This window comes from Grammomys surdaster, unplaced genomic scaffold (genome assembly GCF_004785775.1).
Source record: "Grammomys surdaster isolate TR1022 unplaced genomic scaffold, NIH_TR_1.0 203, whole genome shotgun sequence".
NCBI classification, from domain to species: Eukaryota; Metazoa; Chordata; class Mammalia; order Rodentia; family Muridae; genus Grammomys; species Grammomys surdaster.
Genome location: NW_021604648.1, coordinates 3258073 through 3273160, shown reverse-complemented (window position 1 = coordinate 3273160; position 15088 = coordinate 3258073). Strand labels below are relative to the sequence as shown.

At 38.2% G+C, this 15088-nt stretch overlaps 1 protein-coding gene across 3 annotated transcripts in view; it reads right to left on the bottom strand.

The window, feature by feature from the left end:
- Acer3 (alkaline ceramidase 3) overlaps positions 1 to 15088 on the bottom strand; it is an 81610-nt gene that overhangs the window by 41460 nt on the left and 25062 nt on the right. For 2 of the 3 annotated variants that reach the window (XM_028770663.1, XM_028770664.1), the window contains 3 exons: positions 10466 to 10576; positions 3417 to 3469; positions 1245 to 1297 (listed from right to left, as the gene is read on the bottom strand). In XM_028770663.1, coding sequence (XP_028626496.1) covers positions 1245 to 1297; positions 3417 to 3469; positions 10466 to 10576 — 217 coding nt within the window. Of the gene's footprint in view, positions 1 to 1244; positions 1298 to 3416; positions 3470 to 10465; positions 10577 to 15088 lie in introns of those variants that run through there. The other variant, XM_028770665.1, reaches the window with a different exon arrangement.

Here is a 15088-nt window from a genome sequence, read left to right as displayed (position 1 = left end):
GGAAAGGAAAGGAAAGGAAAGGAAAGGAAAGGAAAGGAAAGGAAAGGAAAGGAAAGGAAAGGAAAGGAAAGGGAGGAAAGGGAGGAAAGGGGAAGGGGAAGGGGAAGGGGAAGGGGAAGGAAAGATAAGAAATACTGAACTATATATAGATGACAAGAGGCTAATGGGATCAGCAGTAGTCACAAGACTTCATCAAAGACATGAATGTCTCCTTCAAATATGGAGTTAAAAGACGCCTAAGTCAATTAAGTAATAGGAATTAAATATGATATCAGATATCATTTATTATGTAGAGGCTGATATCTGGCAGCCAAAGTGAATAAACAAGTGAAGAATGAGCAGAAAAAATAAACTGGGTGTAAAAAAAAATAGAAGACTTAAAGCCATGTGGAGAGAAAGGAATGAAGAAAAGAGAGAGGCACAAGGACATGCCTTTCCAGTTCTAATGAGGCAAGATAGTACTCCCTCCTATTTGGTTTCATGGGCTGCCCTGTCTGGCTTCAGTGGGGGAGGATACACCTAGCCTCTCAGAGACTTGATGAGCCATGGTTGGGGGATACTCAGGGATGCCCCACCCGCTCAGAGAAGAGAAGGGGGATGAGGGAAGGATGAGGAGGTAACTGGGAGGGGGGCAGAGAGTAGGATATAAAGTGAAAGTAAAAATAAACTAAATTAAAATGCAAATTTTAAAAAGTGAATTTCTTTAAAGGAAACTAGTGCTGCTCACTTTAAGAGTGCTTGCTTCTCTTGCAGAAAAGCTGGATTCAGTTCCTAACACATCCATGATAGCTCACAACCCTCTGTAACTGGTTTCAGGGGATCCATACCCTCTCCTGCCCTTCCTATACCAGGTATGCATATATTGCACAGGCATACATGCAAGCAAAATGCTCAAACACATAAAATAAAAACAATCTTTTTTTAAAAAAAGTAATAATTAAAAAAGAATCCATTCATAGTAGAGTACAGGACACTACTCTCAAACTTTTATGGAACAATTTTATGGTACAATTTGAACACATTCTTCACTCAAGAAAAGGAAAAATGTTTAAGTCAGGTTAAGACACTATCTAAGCAGGTATTAGGGCTTTGAAATCATAGTTGTTGATATAAAACCTTATGCAATTTACCAGAAACTAAACACTTACTGATGTCACATTTTTTAAACTTTTTTACATTGCACAGCCTAGTAATGTAACTGGACCAAGCCCACAGTGAACTGACGTTTGACCGTGAGTACTCACATGCAGTACACAAATACGCAGCAGCTGTAAATCATGGGGAGCTCATCCAGCAGCTATAAAGCAGAGAGACGGAAATGTGAACACAGGACAGCTACACTTATGGAAGTTAAATAAAACTGTAGATTGATTGTGATGGTCATCTCTTAAGCTAGGGACGTGCCTCAGTCACACAGTGCACCGCGTAGCATGCACAGGTCCTCGTTCAACTCCTAGTTTCTCACCCTAAAATTATCAATTCTTATTTAATTTCTTTTACTAATATTTAATATATTCATCATCACCAAATTTACTTGTACAGTTTGTTGTTTTAAACCATCAAAGTTATCTACCTATCCCTTCTAAGGCTCACATATAAGTGGCACATCTGACTGACTTTCCCAAAGAACAATCAGAGTTCAGGCCAACAAAATCAGAAATGGTTGTAAATGTGCAGATCTGAGAAATATTTAGGAAGTAAAATAAACAGAGATTTGTTTTTAATTTTATATAAAGGTGAAGAAAAAGAAACTATAAAAGATATATCAAGTTTCTCACTTAACATTTCAGAATATATTAGTACAGTTTAATGAGATTATGGAAACAGAAAAAAATGACAAGAACAATTTTCAGCATTCTGAGTTTAAAGTACCTGACATAGATAGTATATAGAAATGTCAATCAAGCATGAGAAGGACAAATTGTAGCTCAGGAGAAAAGTCTGAACTCCAAGTATTTGAGGCTTACCTAAAAGGACTATATTTACAGAAGTATAAATATGCATTCATTGGTGTGCACATGCATGTGAAGGCAGTGGTGTTTTTCCTCAGGCACCCCCCCATCTTGTTTTTTGAAACAAGAGACTTTCACTGATCTGGAGCTTGCAATTAGGGTGAAATTGCTAGCAGCCATAACGCTCCTAGAATCTGCCTGTCTCTGTCTGAGACTACAAGCTGATACTACCACTTTTTATTTATTTATTTATTTATTTATTATTTATTATTTATTTATTTATTTATTATTTATTTATTTATTTTATTTAGCAGAAAGAGGGGTGTTATTGGGCATGCATGCACCCTGCACATGTGTGGAGTTAAGAGGACAAAGTATGGAAGTTAGTTCTCTCCTTCCACCACGGGGATCATATGGATCACACTCAGGTAGTTGGACTTGACAGCAAGCACCTTTCCTTATTGTATTATCTCACTAAGCTTCATCTTAATTGCAAAAGAGTGTTGGATCCCCTGGAACTGGAGTTATAGTTGTGAGCTGCCACATGAATGCTGGGAACCAAACCTGGGTTTTCTGTACTTGGCATACAAAATAATCAGTTTTGAGTTTTAATAGCCAGGACTTCACAGAGAAACCCTGTCTCAAAAAACCAAAACAACAACAATAATAAAATGTATTGCTGGCACTGTTGTACTTGTACATCTTTTTACTTTGTCCCTACCTGCCCTTGTCACTCATCTGTTGGTGCTTTTCCTCCCAGCAACCAGTCCCCCTTCTTTTAAGTCATCCATTTTAAAATTTGAGCAATGCAAATACAAAAGTCTCATTTCAAAACTGTAAGAAAATTAAGACCAGCAAAAGATCAGAGCTCTGAAGTATGATGGTGTATGTCTATGAAGATAATCCTGAGGATACCGCTGGTCAAGGATTTGCCTAAAATGTGCAATGCCTGTGTTCATACCACAGACAGCAAAACAAAGGTGAGTCTGGCGAAGGCCAGATCACAAAACTTAGCTCAAAATGTGTGAGTTTAAACTATGGGCAGAATTAAAGGGTTAGTGATGTTAAGCCAAAAGGTTGAAATGACTAGATATATAACCACTTTGAAGCAAAGATAAAAACTAAACAGGGTTCACCCCATTCAAAAGGATGCCACCAATACATGAAATACTGCAGGCACCTAAGAATAAAATGCTTTCGTAAACTGCTTACAACTTTTTAGGACACCTCCATGTAACTGTTTTCTTTAATGCTCTTCTAAAATTACATATGCCTGCGTGGAGTTGGCATACATACATAGAAAGCCATAATACTTTATACGGTCAGTTTGAGCCCTTTGACTCATGAAAGACTTCAAAGATGTCAAGTCCCTGCTTTTATTATCCTTTAGCTATGTGTTCTTTTCTTGAATTGTAAGTGTCTCTAAACTGAGAGAAATAGTCATTCACTTTTGCCATTACTCACCTGCATCTCATATTTCAGAGTCATGTGGAAACACCAGGATCCCATTCCTACCACTGAAAACAAGACAGACAAATAAAAAGATTCACAAGAAATTCTCTGGAGGCCAGAGTGACTTCAGAAGACAGTAGGAAGTAGTAAGTTTATTAAGGTCTTGTGACAAGATACAGCTGATGCTGAGTTAGTGCTATGATTGAAGATTTTGGCATAGAAGAAAACAAGCACAGTATAATTTTCTACAATTCTCTCTACTAAGTAATTTAGTGTACTAACAATACTCTATTATTTCTATGAAGTACTGAATGCTCAGGATAAGTTCTAATGTGTATAGTTGGTCAGCTTCTTTTAGCAATCTCTCGTACTTCTCTGATCTATAAAACCTCGCAATATAATTTACAGAGTCACAATATCATTATATATACAAACCTACTGTAAAGACACATAAATGCAACTCTCTTAAGAACTTTTCTGGAGATACCAACACCTTTGAGTGTACTGCAGTCTTTACGTATAAATAATTAACATTGTTTCATTGTGACCCATTCTATAATTCTTCCCATGACACAGTCAAAGATCCAAGGCAACATCTCAGACACTGGTGATAGTTTGGGGCTGTGTCTCTTTGTCACAATAAATAGTTCTATGTTCCAAGTATGCTGACCAATATATGCTCTAGTCCCTTTTTATCTTTATAGAGAACCATTATCACTTACCATTTGGCTTTCATGTAATTCATTGGCAACAAAGGATTATACATGGCATTAAGTAATAAGGAAGGTATTCTAACTCAGGTTCCTTTATATAATAGTTTATATACAACTTAAATATGTAGGAAACAATTACAGAGATACGTACAAAAAGGCAGAAAGATATTTTCAATTTTCTGGCCAAAAGTGGGCTTTGTGAGCATGGCTAATAAAACTCTGCAGCTAGGTAAAGCTTTCTTTTTTTTCTTTTTTGTTTGTTTGTTTTGTTTTGTTTTTTTTTGAGACAGGGTTTCTCTGTGTAGCTCTGGCTGTGGAACTCACTCTGTAGGCCAGGCTGACCTCGAACTCAGAAATCCGCCTGTCTCTGCCTCCCAAGTTATGGGATTAAAGGCGTGAGCCACCACTGCCCGGCAAAGCTTTCGTAATAAATATTGTATCAACAATCCATACATTCCACTCCATGCGAATTGAAAGGAGAAAAAAGAAAAACACCCCTCCCCCTTTCTGCTAGTACTAGGGGTTAGTGCTAGAGCTGTGTCCATTGTAAGCAAACGCTCTACCACTGAGCATCCCAAGCAAAAAAGAAATTGTAGAATGAGACAGAGTCTAAATTGTACAGACTGGCCTCACATGTATCACTATGTATCTAGGCAAGCGTCCCAAGTGGTGGGGATCATGTTCCACTACACCTGCCAGGTGTGTAGTTCAATTTGTCTACTTTTCCTTACATCTAAACTTAAATTACAGAAAGTTATTTCAAAATGCTGGACATAAATTTACACATTTCCTTTCAGCATTTTTAATATTTTAGTTTTAAAATGTATATTTCTGATCAATTTAAAATTTATTTTTGAGTATTGTATATATAAGGTATATAGTCAATTATTTTCTCTGGCACTTTATTCATGAAAATATTTTACCTTTGGCCCAATGACTACAAATGGCATCTTTTTCAATATTTGGTAAGTTATGTGTGTCCAGGAATTGTACATTTCTATATTACCTAATTTGCTGGCATATAACTATAATAATTTCTTATGATTCTTTTGTATTACTGTATCAACTGTAATTAATCATCATTTCACTGATCATATGTATTTTTCTTTGTTTTATTTGTATTGCTCTAATCTTTATTATTTCCTTCCTTCTAGTACTTTTTTTTCTTTTCTTTTATTGGATATTTTCTTTATTTACAGTTCAAATGTTATCCCCTTTCCCAGTTTCCCCTCCAGAAACCCACTATCCCATTTCCCATCCTCCTGATTCTATGAGTGTGCTCACCCACCTACCCACCCACCTACCCACACACTCCTGCCACCTGGACCTGGCAGGAGTCTTCACAGAACCAAGGGCCTCTCTTCCCATTGACATCCAACAAGGACATCCTCTGCTACCTACGAGGCTGGAGCCATGAGTCCTTCCATGTGTACTCCTTGGTTGGTGGTTTAGTCTCTGGGAGCTCTGGGGGGAGGGGTCTGGTTGGTTGATATTGTTGTTCTTTCTATTGGGTTGCAAATCCTTCAGCTCCTTCAGTCCTTTCTCTAACTCCTCTATTGGGGTCCCAGTGCTCAGACCAATGATTGGCTGTGACCATCTGCCTCTGTATTTGTCAGGCTCTGGAAGAGCCTCTCAGGAGACAGCTGTATCAGGCTCCTGTCAGCATGCACTTCTTGGCATCCACAATAGTGTCTGGGTTTGGTGTCAGTATATGGGATGGATCCCCAGGTGGGGCAGTCTCTGGATGGCCTGTCCTTCAGTCTCTGCTCCACACTTTGTCTCTGTATTTCCTCCTGTGAGTATTTTGTTCCCACTTCTACGAAGGACCGAAGCATCCACACTTTGGTCTTACTTCTTGAGCTTCATATGGTCTGTGAATTGTATCTTGGGTATTCAAAGCTTTGGGGTTAGTATCCACTTGTCAGTGAGTGCATACCATGTGTGTTCTTTTGTGACTGGGTTACCTCACTCAGGATGATATTTTCTAGTTCCATTCATTTCATAAATTTAAAATACAGAATTTCATAAAGTCATTGTTTTGTTTTTTAAAAAGACACATTTATTCAGCATCATGATCAGACTATTACATTTAGCAATCAACAGCATGGGTGAAAAAGGTCTACAGAAACCTTTTGTTGGAATGCTTTACACTTTCCACAGAACAGAAACTAAAATAACCTGTTATACAATTAGTCACAAATACAGTCCTGAGGTTTTTGCCTACACACATGAGTATTGTCTAAAATATGTCTTCTTTGTAGCAGCTAGGCCCTGCCACCACTGTGCTTGCCTGAGTTCACAAACCTGTTGTAAAATGTAGCTTCCCTGTCACTTCTCTGGCTCTCCTCTCCTGCTTTGTTTCCTGGCTGTAATTAGAACCTCCTGCCACTGCCATAGCTACTGTTGCTGCTGGAACCCCCGTAGCCACCTTGGTTTCGTGGTTTAGCAAAGTACTGGCCTCTGCCACCATAAAGGCCACAGCTACTGCCTCCAAAGTTTCCTCCCTTCATCGGTCCAAAATTTGAAGACTGATTGTTGTAATTGTCAAAATCATTGTAGCTTCTAATACCTCCAAAATTGCTTCTGTCTTTGCCAAATCCATTATAGCCAAACCCACCAAAGCCACCATGACCACTGAAGTTCCCTCCTCAACTAAAATTGTCATTGCCACCAAAACCGCCTCCACAACCACCACCAAAGTTTCCGGAACACTTCAACCTCTCTGGCTGGATGAAGCACTAGCCAGCTCTTGCTTCGACAGAGCCCTTCTTACTTCACAGTTGTGGCCATTCACAGTATGGTATTTCTGAATAACAATCTTATCCACAGAGTCATGGTCATCAAAGGTGACAAAAACAAAGCCTCTCTTTTTTCCACTGCCTCTGTCAGTCATAATTTCTATCACTTCAATTTCCCATACTGCTCAAAATAATCTCGTAGGTGATGTTCTTCAGTGTCTTCTTTAATACTACCAACAAAGATCTTTTTTAGAGTTAAGTGGGCACCAGGTCTCTGAGAATCTTCTCTTGACACAGCTCGCTTAGGTTTTACAACTATTCCATCCACCTTGTGTGGTCTTGCATTCACGGCAGCATCCGCTTCCTCCACAGTGGTGTGTGTGACAAACCCAAAGCCCCTGGATCTCTTGGTGTTTGGATCTCTCATTACCACACAGTCAGTTAGTGTTCCCCATTATTGAAACTGGCTCCTCAGACTCTCATTGGTTGTTTTGAAGTTTAGCCCTCCAATGAGCTTCCGGCTCTTTGGGAGATTCTGACTTAGACATGACAGCGGAGTGATAAGAGCCTTCAGGGATGCTTCCTCGGCAGCGTCTAAGAGCAGAAAGGCAAAGTCATTGTTTTTAATAGCCGAGTGGTACTCTACTGTGTAAACGTACCACATTTTCTGTATCCAGTCCTCTGTTGAAGGACATCTGGATTCTTTCCAGCTTCTGGCTACTATAAATAAGGCTGCTATGAACATAGTGGAGCATGTGCTCTTGTTATATGTTGGAGCATCTTTTGGGTATATGCCCAGGAGTGGTATAGCTGGATCCTCAGGTAGTACTGTGTCAACTTTCTGAAGAACCACCAGATGGATTTCCAGAGTGGTTGTACCAGCTTGCATTCCCATCAACAATGGAGGAGTATTCCTTTCTCCACATCCTCACCAGCATCTGCTCTCACTTGAGTTTTTGATCTTAGTTATTCTGACTGGTGTAAGGTGGAATCTCAGGGTTGTTTTGATTTGCATTTCCCTGATGACTAAGGATGTTGAACATTTCTTTAAGTACTTCTGGACCATTCGATATTCATCAGTTGGGAACTCTTTGTTTAGCTCTGTACCCCATTTTTAAGAGGGTTATTTGATTATCTGGAGTACAACTTCTTGAGTTCTTTGTATATATTGGATATCAGCCCTCTATCAGATGTAAGATTGATAAAGATCTTTTCCCAATCTGTTGGTTGCAATTTTGTCCTATTGACAGTGTCATTTGTCTTACAGAAGCTTCGCAATTTTATGAGGTCCCATTTGTCTATTGTTGATCTTAAGAGTATAAGCCATTGTGTTCTGTTCAGGAAAATTTCCTCTATGCCCATGTGTTTGATGCTCTTTCCCCTCCTTCTCTTCTATTAGTTTCAGTGTATCTGGTTTTATGTGGAGGTCCTTTATCCACTTAGACTTGAGCTTTGTACAAGGAGATAAGAATGGATCAATTTTCATTCTTCTACATGTTGACCACCAGTTGAACCAGCACCATTTGTTGAAAATGCTATCTTTTTTCTACTGGATAATTTTGGCTCATTTGTCAAAGATCAAGTGACCATAGGTGTGCAGGTTCATTTCTGAGTCTTCAATTCTATTCCATTGATCTTCCTGCCTGTCCCTACCAATACCATACAGTTTTTTTTTATCACTATTGCTCTGTAATACAGCATGAGGTAAAGGATGGAGATTCCCCAAGAAGTTCTTTTATTGCTGAGAATAGTTTTCACTATCCTGGGTTTTTTATTATTTCAAATGAATTTGCAAATTGCTCTTTCTAACTCTATGAAGAATTGAGTCAGAATTTTGATGGGGATTGCATTGAATCTGTAGATTGATTTCTACAAGATGGTCATTTTTACTATATTAATCCTGCCAATCTATGAGCATGGGCTTCCATATTCTGAGATCTTCAATTTCTTTCTTCAGAGACTTGAAGTTCTTGTCATACAGATCTTTCACTTGCTTGGTTAGAGTCAAACCAAGGTATTTTGTATTATTTGTGACTATTGTGAAGGGTGTCATTTCCTTATTTCTTTCTCAGCCTGTTTATCCTTTGAGTAGAGGAAGGCTACTGATTTGTTTGAGTTGATTTTATAACCAGCCACTTTGCTGAAGTTGTTTATCAGGGTTAGGAGTTCTCTGGTGGAATTTTTGAGGTCACTTAAGTATACTGTCATATCATCTGCAAATAGTGATATTTTGACTTCTTCCTTTCCTATTTATTTCCCTTTGACGTTTTGTTGTCTAATTTCTCTGGCTAGGACTTTGAGTACTATACTGAATAGATAGGGAATGAGTGGGGAGCCTTGTCTAAACCCTGATTTTAGTGGGATTGCTTCAAGTTTCTCTCCATTTAGTTTGATGCTGGCTACTGGTTTGCTGTATATTGCTTTTTACTGTATTTAGGTATGGGCCTTGAATTCTTGATCTTTCCAAGACTTCTACAATGAAGAGGTGTTGAATTTTGTCCAATGCTTTCTCAGCATCTAATGAGATGATTATGTGGGGTTTTTTTTCTTCCCTTTGAATTTGTTTATATAGTGAATTACATTGATGGATTTCCATTTATTGAACCATCCCTGCATCCCTGGGGTGAATCCTACTTGATCATGGTGGATAATCATTTTGATGTGTTCTTGCATTCTGTTTGTGAGAATTTTATTGAGTATTTTTGCATCAATATTCATAAGGGAAATTGGTCTGAAGTTCTCTTTCTTTGTTAGATCATTGTGTGGTTTATGTATAAGCATAATTGTGGCTTCATAGAACGAATTGGGTAGTGTTCCTTCTGTTTCTATTTTGTGAACAGTTTCAAGAGTATTGGTATTAGGTCTTCTTTGAAGGTCTGACAGAATTCTGCACTAAAACCATCTGGTCTTGGGCTTTTTTTGGTCGGAACACTTTTAATGACTGCTTCTATTTCTTTAGGGATTATGGGACTGTTAGATGGTTTATCTGATCCTGATTTAACTTTGGTACCTGGTATCTGTCTAGAAAATTGTTCATTGCATCCAGATTTTCCAGTTTTGTTGACTATAGGCTTTTGTAGTAGGATCTGATGATTTTTAAAATTTCCTTCCTCAGTCTCTAAAGTGCAGGGATTGTAAGCATGTACCATCAAACTCGGTCCCTATACACTATTTCAGAGATTGCAGATATATACAGTGTAAACGTAAGAGTGGGTAAAAAAATTATAAGATATAATTTAAAATAGAGTTTAGCTCTTAGGGTGAGAAGCTAGACTGAGAAGGAAAAAAAAAGGCAGAAATACAAGGGAAATTTCTATTTCATCTGCAGTGGCAATTTTCCTTTAAAAAGAAAAAGCTAAGATTTGAAGCAAATTAAAACTTCTGATCTGGCAGAGATGGGTAGAAAACTGTCTGTTTATTTTATTACCTCTATCCTGTATAGTTATAGTCTGAACTTTTTAAAAAAAGTTATTCAAAAGTACAGTTCAAGTCACTGGCAAGGTCTGTGAAGTTTCAACTTTAATGTTTCAAAGTGTAATTGCATTTAGAAATGAGAATAGCCATCCAATGCATACTGCACATCCTTTTTCAGATGAAGTAGTCTACATACCTGTGAGTGCTAAGTAAGCAGCAACATACCGTTTCTCCAGACTATCTCGAATGCCTTGAATTGCACCAAAAATTGGAGGTATGATCATAATCAGGTTACTCACTGTATTCCCTACAGGAGAAAAAAACAAGAAGAGATTTAGATTAACCAGTAACACTTAAAGGACACGTTCATCTGGTCTTTAGCAATAGTTAAATAAGATATTCCCTGGAGCTGAAAGGGTTTGTGGCACCATGAGGAGAGCAACAATACCAACCAACCACAGCTCCCAGGGTCCTAACCACCAGCCTGGGAGCACTTAGGGAGGGATCCAGGGCTTCAGCTGAATAAGTAAGAGTGGAGGGCCCTGCCGGGCATAGGTGGAAGATGAGATCCTTGACCTCATGAAGGCTGGACGCCCCAGGGGGTGGGAATTTTGAGGGTGGGGAAGTGGGAGTTGGGGGTAGGTGGGGGTTACATCCACGGAGAAGAAGGAGGAGGGGTAAGGGGATGGGGGGTTCCTGGGTGGGTGGGGGATGGGGTAAGGGGACAACATATGAAATGTAAATAAAATATCCAACAAAAAAAAATACGATATAAGCAGTTAAAAAAAAAGATATTCCCTGGAAAGACTGTGATAAGATATCAAAATACTACAAAAAAGTCTTTATTCAATAAAATGTTCTCAAAATAATCAAACAAAACAAAGATACTTCCTAAAAAATGAAACTAAGAATGTTAAGAGAAAATTCTAACTTCTGAAACCAAGGAAAGGATCTCAGAAAAAATTCAGAGAAAAAACAGTAAGCTAGTTGGAGACGGAAGTCTATACCAATGCTTCACAAAGTGTGGCTCTTTGCAAGTGAATGATAATATAAACAATGACATTATAATACAGTATAACATAATTAATGATAATATAAATAACTGGAATCATTTTGACTGTGCAACTGAAAAGCAATCAACTGAATGGTCACATTTTATGTATTTTTGTAATATTTCATTTTTCTGGTAACGTTCTTAGTTTTCAAGATATAAGACAACAGATTTTTAAAATTTTAATTTTTCTGTAATGCAATGGCTATGACTTTTATTTTCATCTTTAAAAACACAAAGCTCTGAGGAACTCTGTATTAGTGAATTCAACCCACCACATACTGTAAATTTTTTTTAATGTTTATACAAACACAGACATTTTCTTGTCTTTATTTCCCCAATAATAAAGTAAAGTAACATAATATTTACATTGTGTTAGGTATGATAAGTAATCAACAGACCATGATGCATACTGAAGGATTTGTGCAGATTATATGAGAATATTATGCCATTTCATATAAAGGACGAGCAACTGCAGATGTTGATATACACTGGCTGCTGAGGAGAAGGAATAAGGTTCCCTGGAACTAGAGGTACAGGTCACTGTCTAGCACCAGGTGCGAACTGAACTGGGGTCCTCTGCAAGAGCAACAAGTGTTCTTAACCTCTGACCCAACTCTCCAGCCCTATGTTTTTAAAAAGCTTATTTTGGAGTGGGAATTTAGCTCAGTGGTAGAGTGCTTGTCTAACAAGCTCAACACCCTGGTTCAGTCCTCCAACAGTAGGGTGGGGTGAGAGCAATGGAAAACAGAAAACTAAAAAGTTGATTTAAACAAAGACAAAAAAATCGCTCTTTAAATAAGAAATTATACAAATGATAGCCAATTTAGATTTACTATAAGAAAATAATATACATTACTATAGACTCAAAGACATTTTTTTTTATTAAAAATTGCTATTATTCAGGTTCTAGCTAGAATTGACAAGCCATGGAGCAATCTGAGCAGGAAAAGTTTACAATAAAGAATTACTGAATGGGCTGAGCTGTACCTCAGTTGGCAGAGTTCTTGCTTATCATGCATAAGACACTAAATGCTAGGAAGTAATTCCCAACATCAAACTAACCAGGAATGGCGGTGCATGTGTATAATTTCTTTACTTGTGAGCATGAAGATCAGAAATTTCAGGTTATCCTCAGCTACATAGTGAATTGAAAGACATCTTGGGCTACTTGAGACTCAGTCTCAAAAAAAAAAAAAGGAACCCAAATCACCTAGCATATCTATAATCCCAACACTTGGGAGGCAGAGGTAGAAGGATCTCAAAAGTTCAAGACTGGATTACTAATTAAAAAGAAGGAATTAGAGTAGCTAGTTTGTAAGAAGAGAACTCTCCAGAATAAAGGAATAGTAGACACAAGGAGAGTAGAGCTACTATCCCTACCCACTATGGTAGAGCTGCAAAAGAGAATTCTCTCAAGGATGAGATACAGACTAATACCCATGGTCCTTTGATTATTTTAATTATCAAAATGAAGGTGGTTATAAGTTTGGTGGTATCAATGACATTACTAATCTTCTGGGAGAAAAGTCAGAGCAGAGCAGGCCCTAAGAAAAGGGAAGCTGCTAAACTGAACCCATAAATTTTGGGTTGCTGGACAAAAGACATACTGTTTTTGGAGAGAGGCTCTATATTTGTGTTAACAGGAAAAAAGAAAAGGCGTTGGAACTCTTCCAAAGCAATATGGATTGGATATGATAGGGGAAACCACCTGAAGCTCTTGGCTACAGACAGGAAAGAAAAATTCAAGAAGACCAAACAGGACAGGTAGCATGATTTGCTGATCCCTCCACCTGGTAACAGCCCTGCAACTGGCTTAGACATAAAAATGTCTCTAGCCAAAACTTCAGCTTAAATTTCATCATGCCATCCTTCAGATGGCATGAATGAAGATTTATTACAATTGGTTACTGATCAAACTATTGATCAAACTTTCACCTACTAAAACAAAGAGCAAAAATTCATCCTTAACGGATCTGTGCAGCTGGTATAATCAATTCAAATATCTTAATAGAACTAAAAATTTGGTTGTAAGATTCATATGTTGCCCAGAGAGGTTCGAAGAAGGCATCAGATCCTCTACGACTGGAGTTACAGATGATCGTGAACCAACAGGTGGGTTCTGTGAACTGAAGCTGCATCATGTGCAAGAGCAGCAAGTTCTCTTAACCACCGAACCATCTCTCCAGCCACATAGAAAAAAACTTAAATGAAAATGGCCAGTTCAATAAAGATTTCAAATCACCAATTCAAAAATATGCACCATCTGATGTTTTTGAATTTAACATATAGGTTGCGCACACACACACACACACACACACACACACACACACAAAACTGCAAGATGATGTCCACCAGTGTGTTTTTAGGAAGTCCTCAAGCTTAAATAAATAAATAAATAAATAAATAAGTAAGTAAATAGCCAAGGATCAAAGTAACCAACCAAGTGTCTTGTTACTTCATGTGGCCTACAACAACAAATGTTGGCATATTGCTCTGAAGAAGAGAAGAAAAAGGCACTAAGAAATACAGAGGAGGCTGTAGAATGATGTAGTACACACATATATAAATGCTGGCAAAATACATACATAAAAGTAAAATTTTTATAAAGTATTTTCCGAATGTTATGGCTATTCACAAAGCAGACTAGTGTCTATTTTTTTCTACATTGAAAAGTGCTGAGCTACTCAGGATGGGAAACTACAAAAGGGCTCTTATTTGATTAAACAAAATCACTAGATGAGACATTGAGAGAAAAGACAAAAACAATGACTTGGAGGGATGTTATCTCAGCTACGTGGATAGTGAGAATACCACAGAACCTAAACACAGCAGAGGAATTCACCTCAGTATTTCCATCACAGAAGGGTAAAGATGAGGACCACTCAAGAAAATGAAACTTTTTCCAATGAAGACAGATTCTCTAGATTCAACGGATGCACCCAGCGCACCACTGAGTAACTGTATTCCAAAACTCTATTTTACAATGTCTTTTACATTTTCTAAAGAAGAAGCATGGTGCTATAAGATTTTAGGACTGTGAGTAAGAAAATAGCATACCTTGGGAAATTTTAACATATCAAAAACAGAGCAAATATCATAGAAATCTATGGTATGGGAAACAGAACGTTTATGAAAAAGAACAAAACCAATAATCTCACCTCTCTGTATTTTACATTCGTAACAAGAACTAGAGTACTTGACAACACCAGCTATTCCCCTGCTGGTGATGCTACTTTGGGAGGCTCTGGAACGTGTAGGAGATGGGTCTTGCTAGTAGAAACAGGTCGTTAAGGGTAAGTCCTTGAAGGTTATGCCTAGCGCCTTCTTTCTGTCATGCACTCTGCTTCTAGATCTACCACACACCCAGGCTTCTATGCCTGTCCTACTACAGTAAGCCTAAATCAAAATAAATCTTCAAATTGTCATGTACTGTTGTCACAATGTCCACAAAGCAACTAATAATATATATAATATATATGGAGAGAAAGAGAGAGAGAGAGAGAGAGAGAGAGAGAGAGAGAGAAAAGGAGGAGGAAGAAGAGGAGGAAGAGGAGGAGGAGGAGGAGCAAGAGGAGGGAAGGAAGAAGGGAGGGAGGGAGGAAAGAAAAATATGCAAAGGATAAGTTTAGAAAAGAACTCTGTTTTGTTTTGGAGACAGGGTTTCTCTGTGTAGCTCTGGCTGTCCTGGAACTCACTCTGTAGACCAGGCTGGCCTCGAACTCAGAAATCCGCCTGCCTCTGCCTCCCAAGTGCTGGGATTAAAGG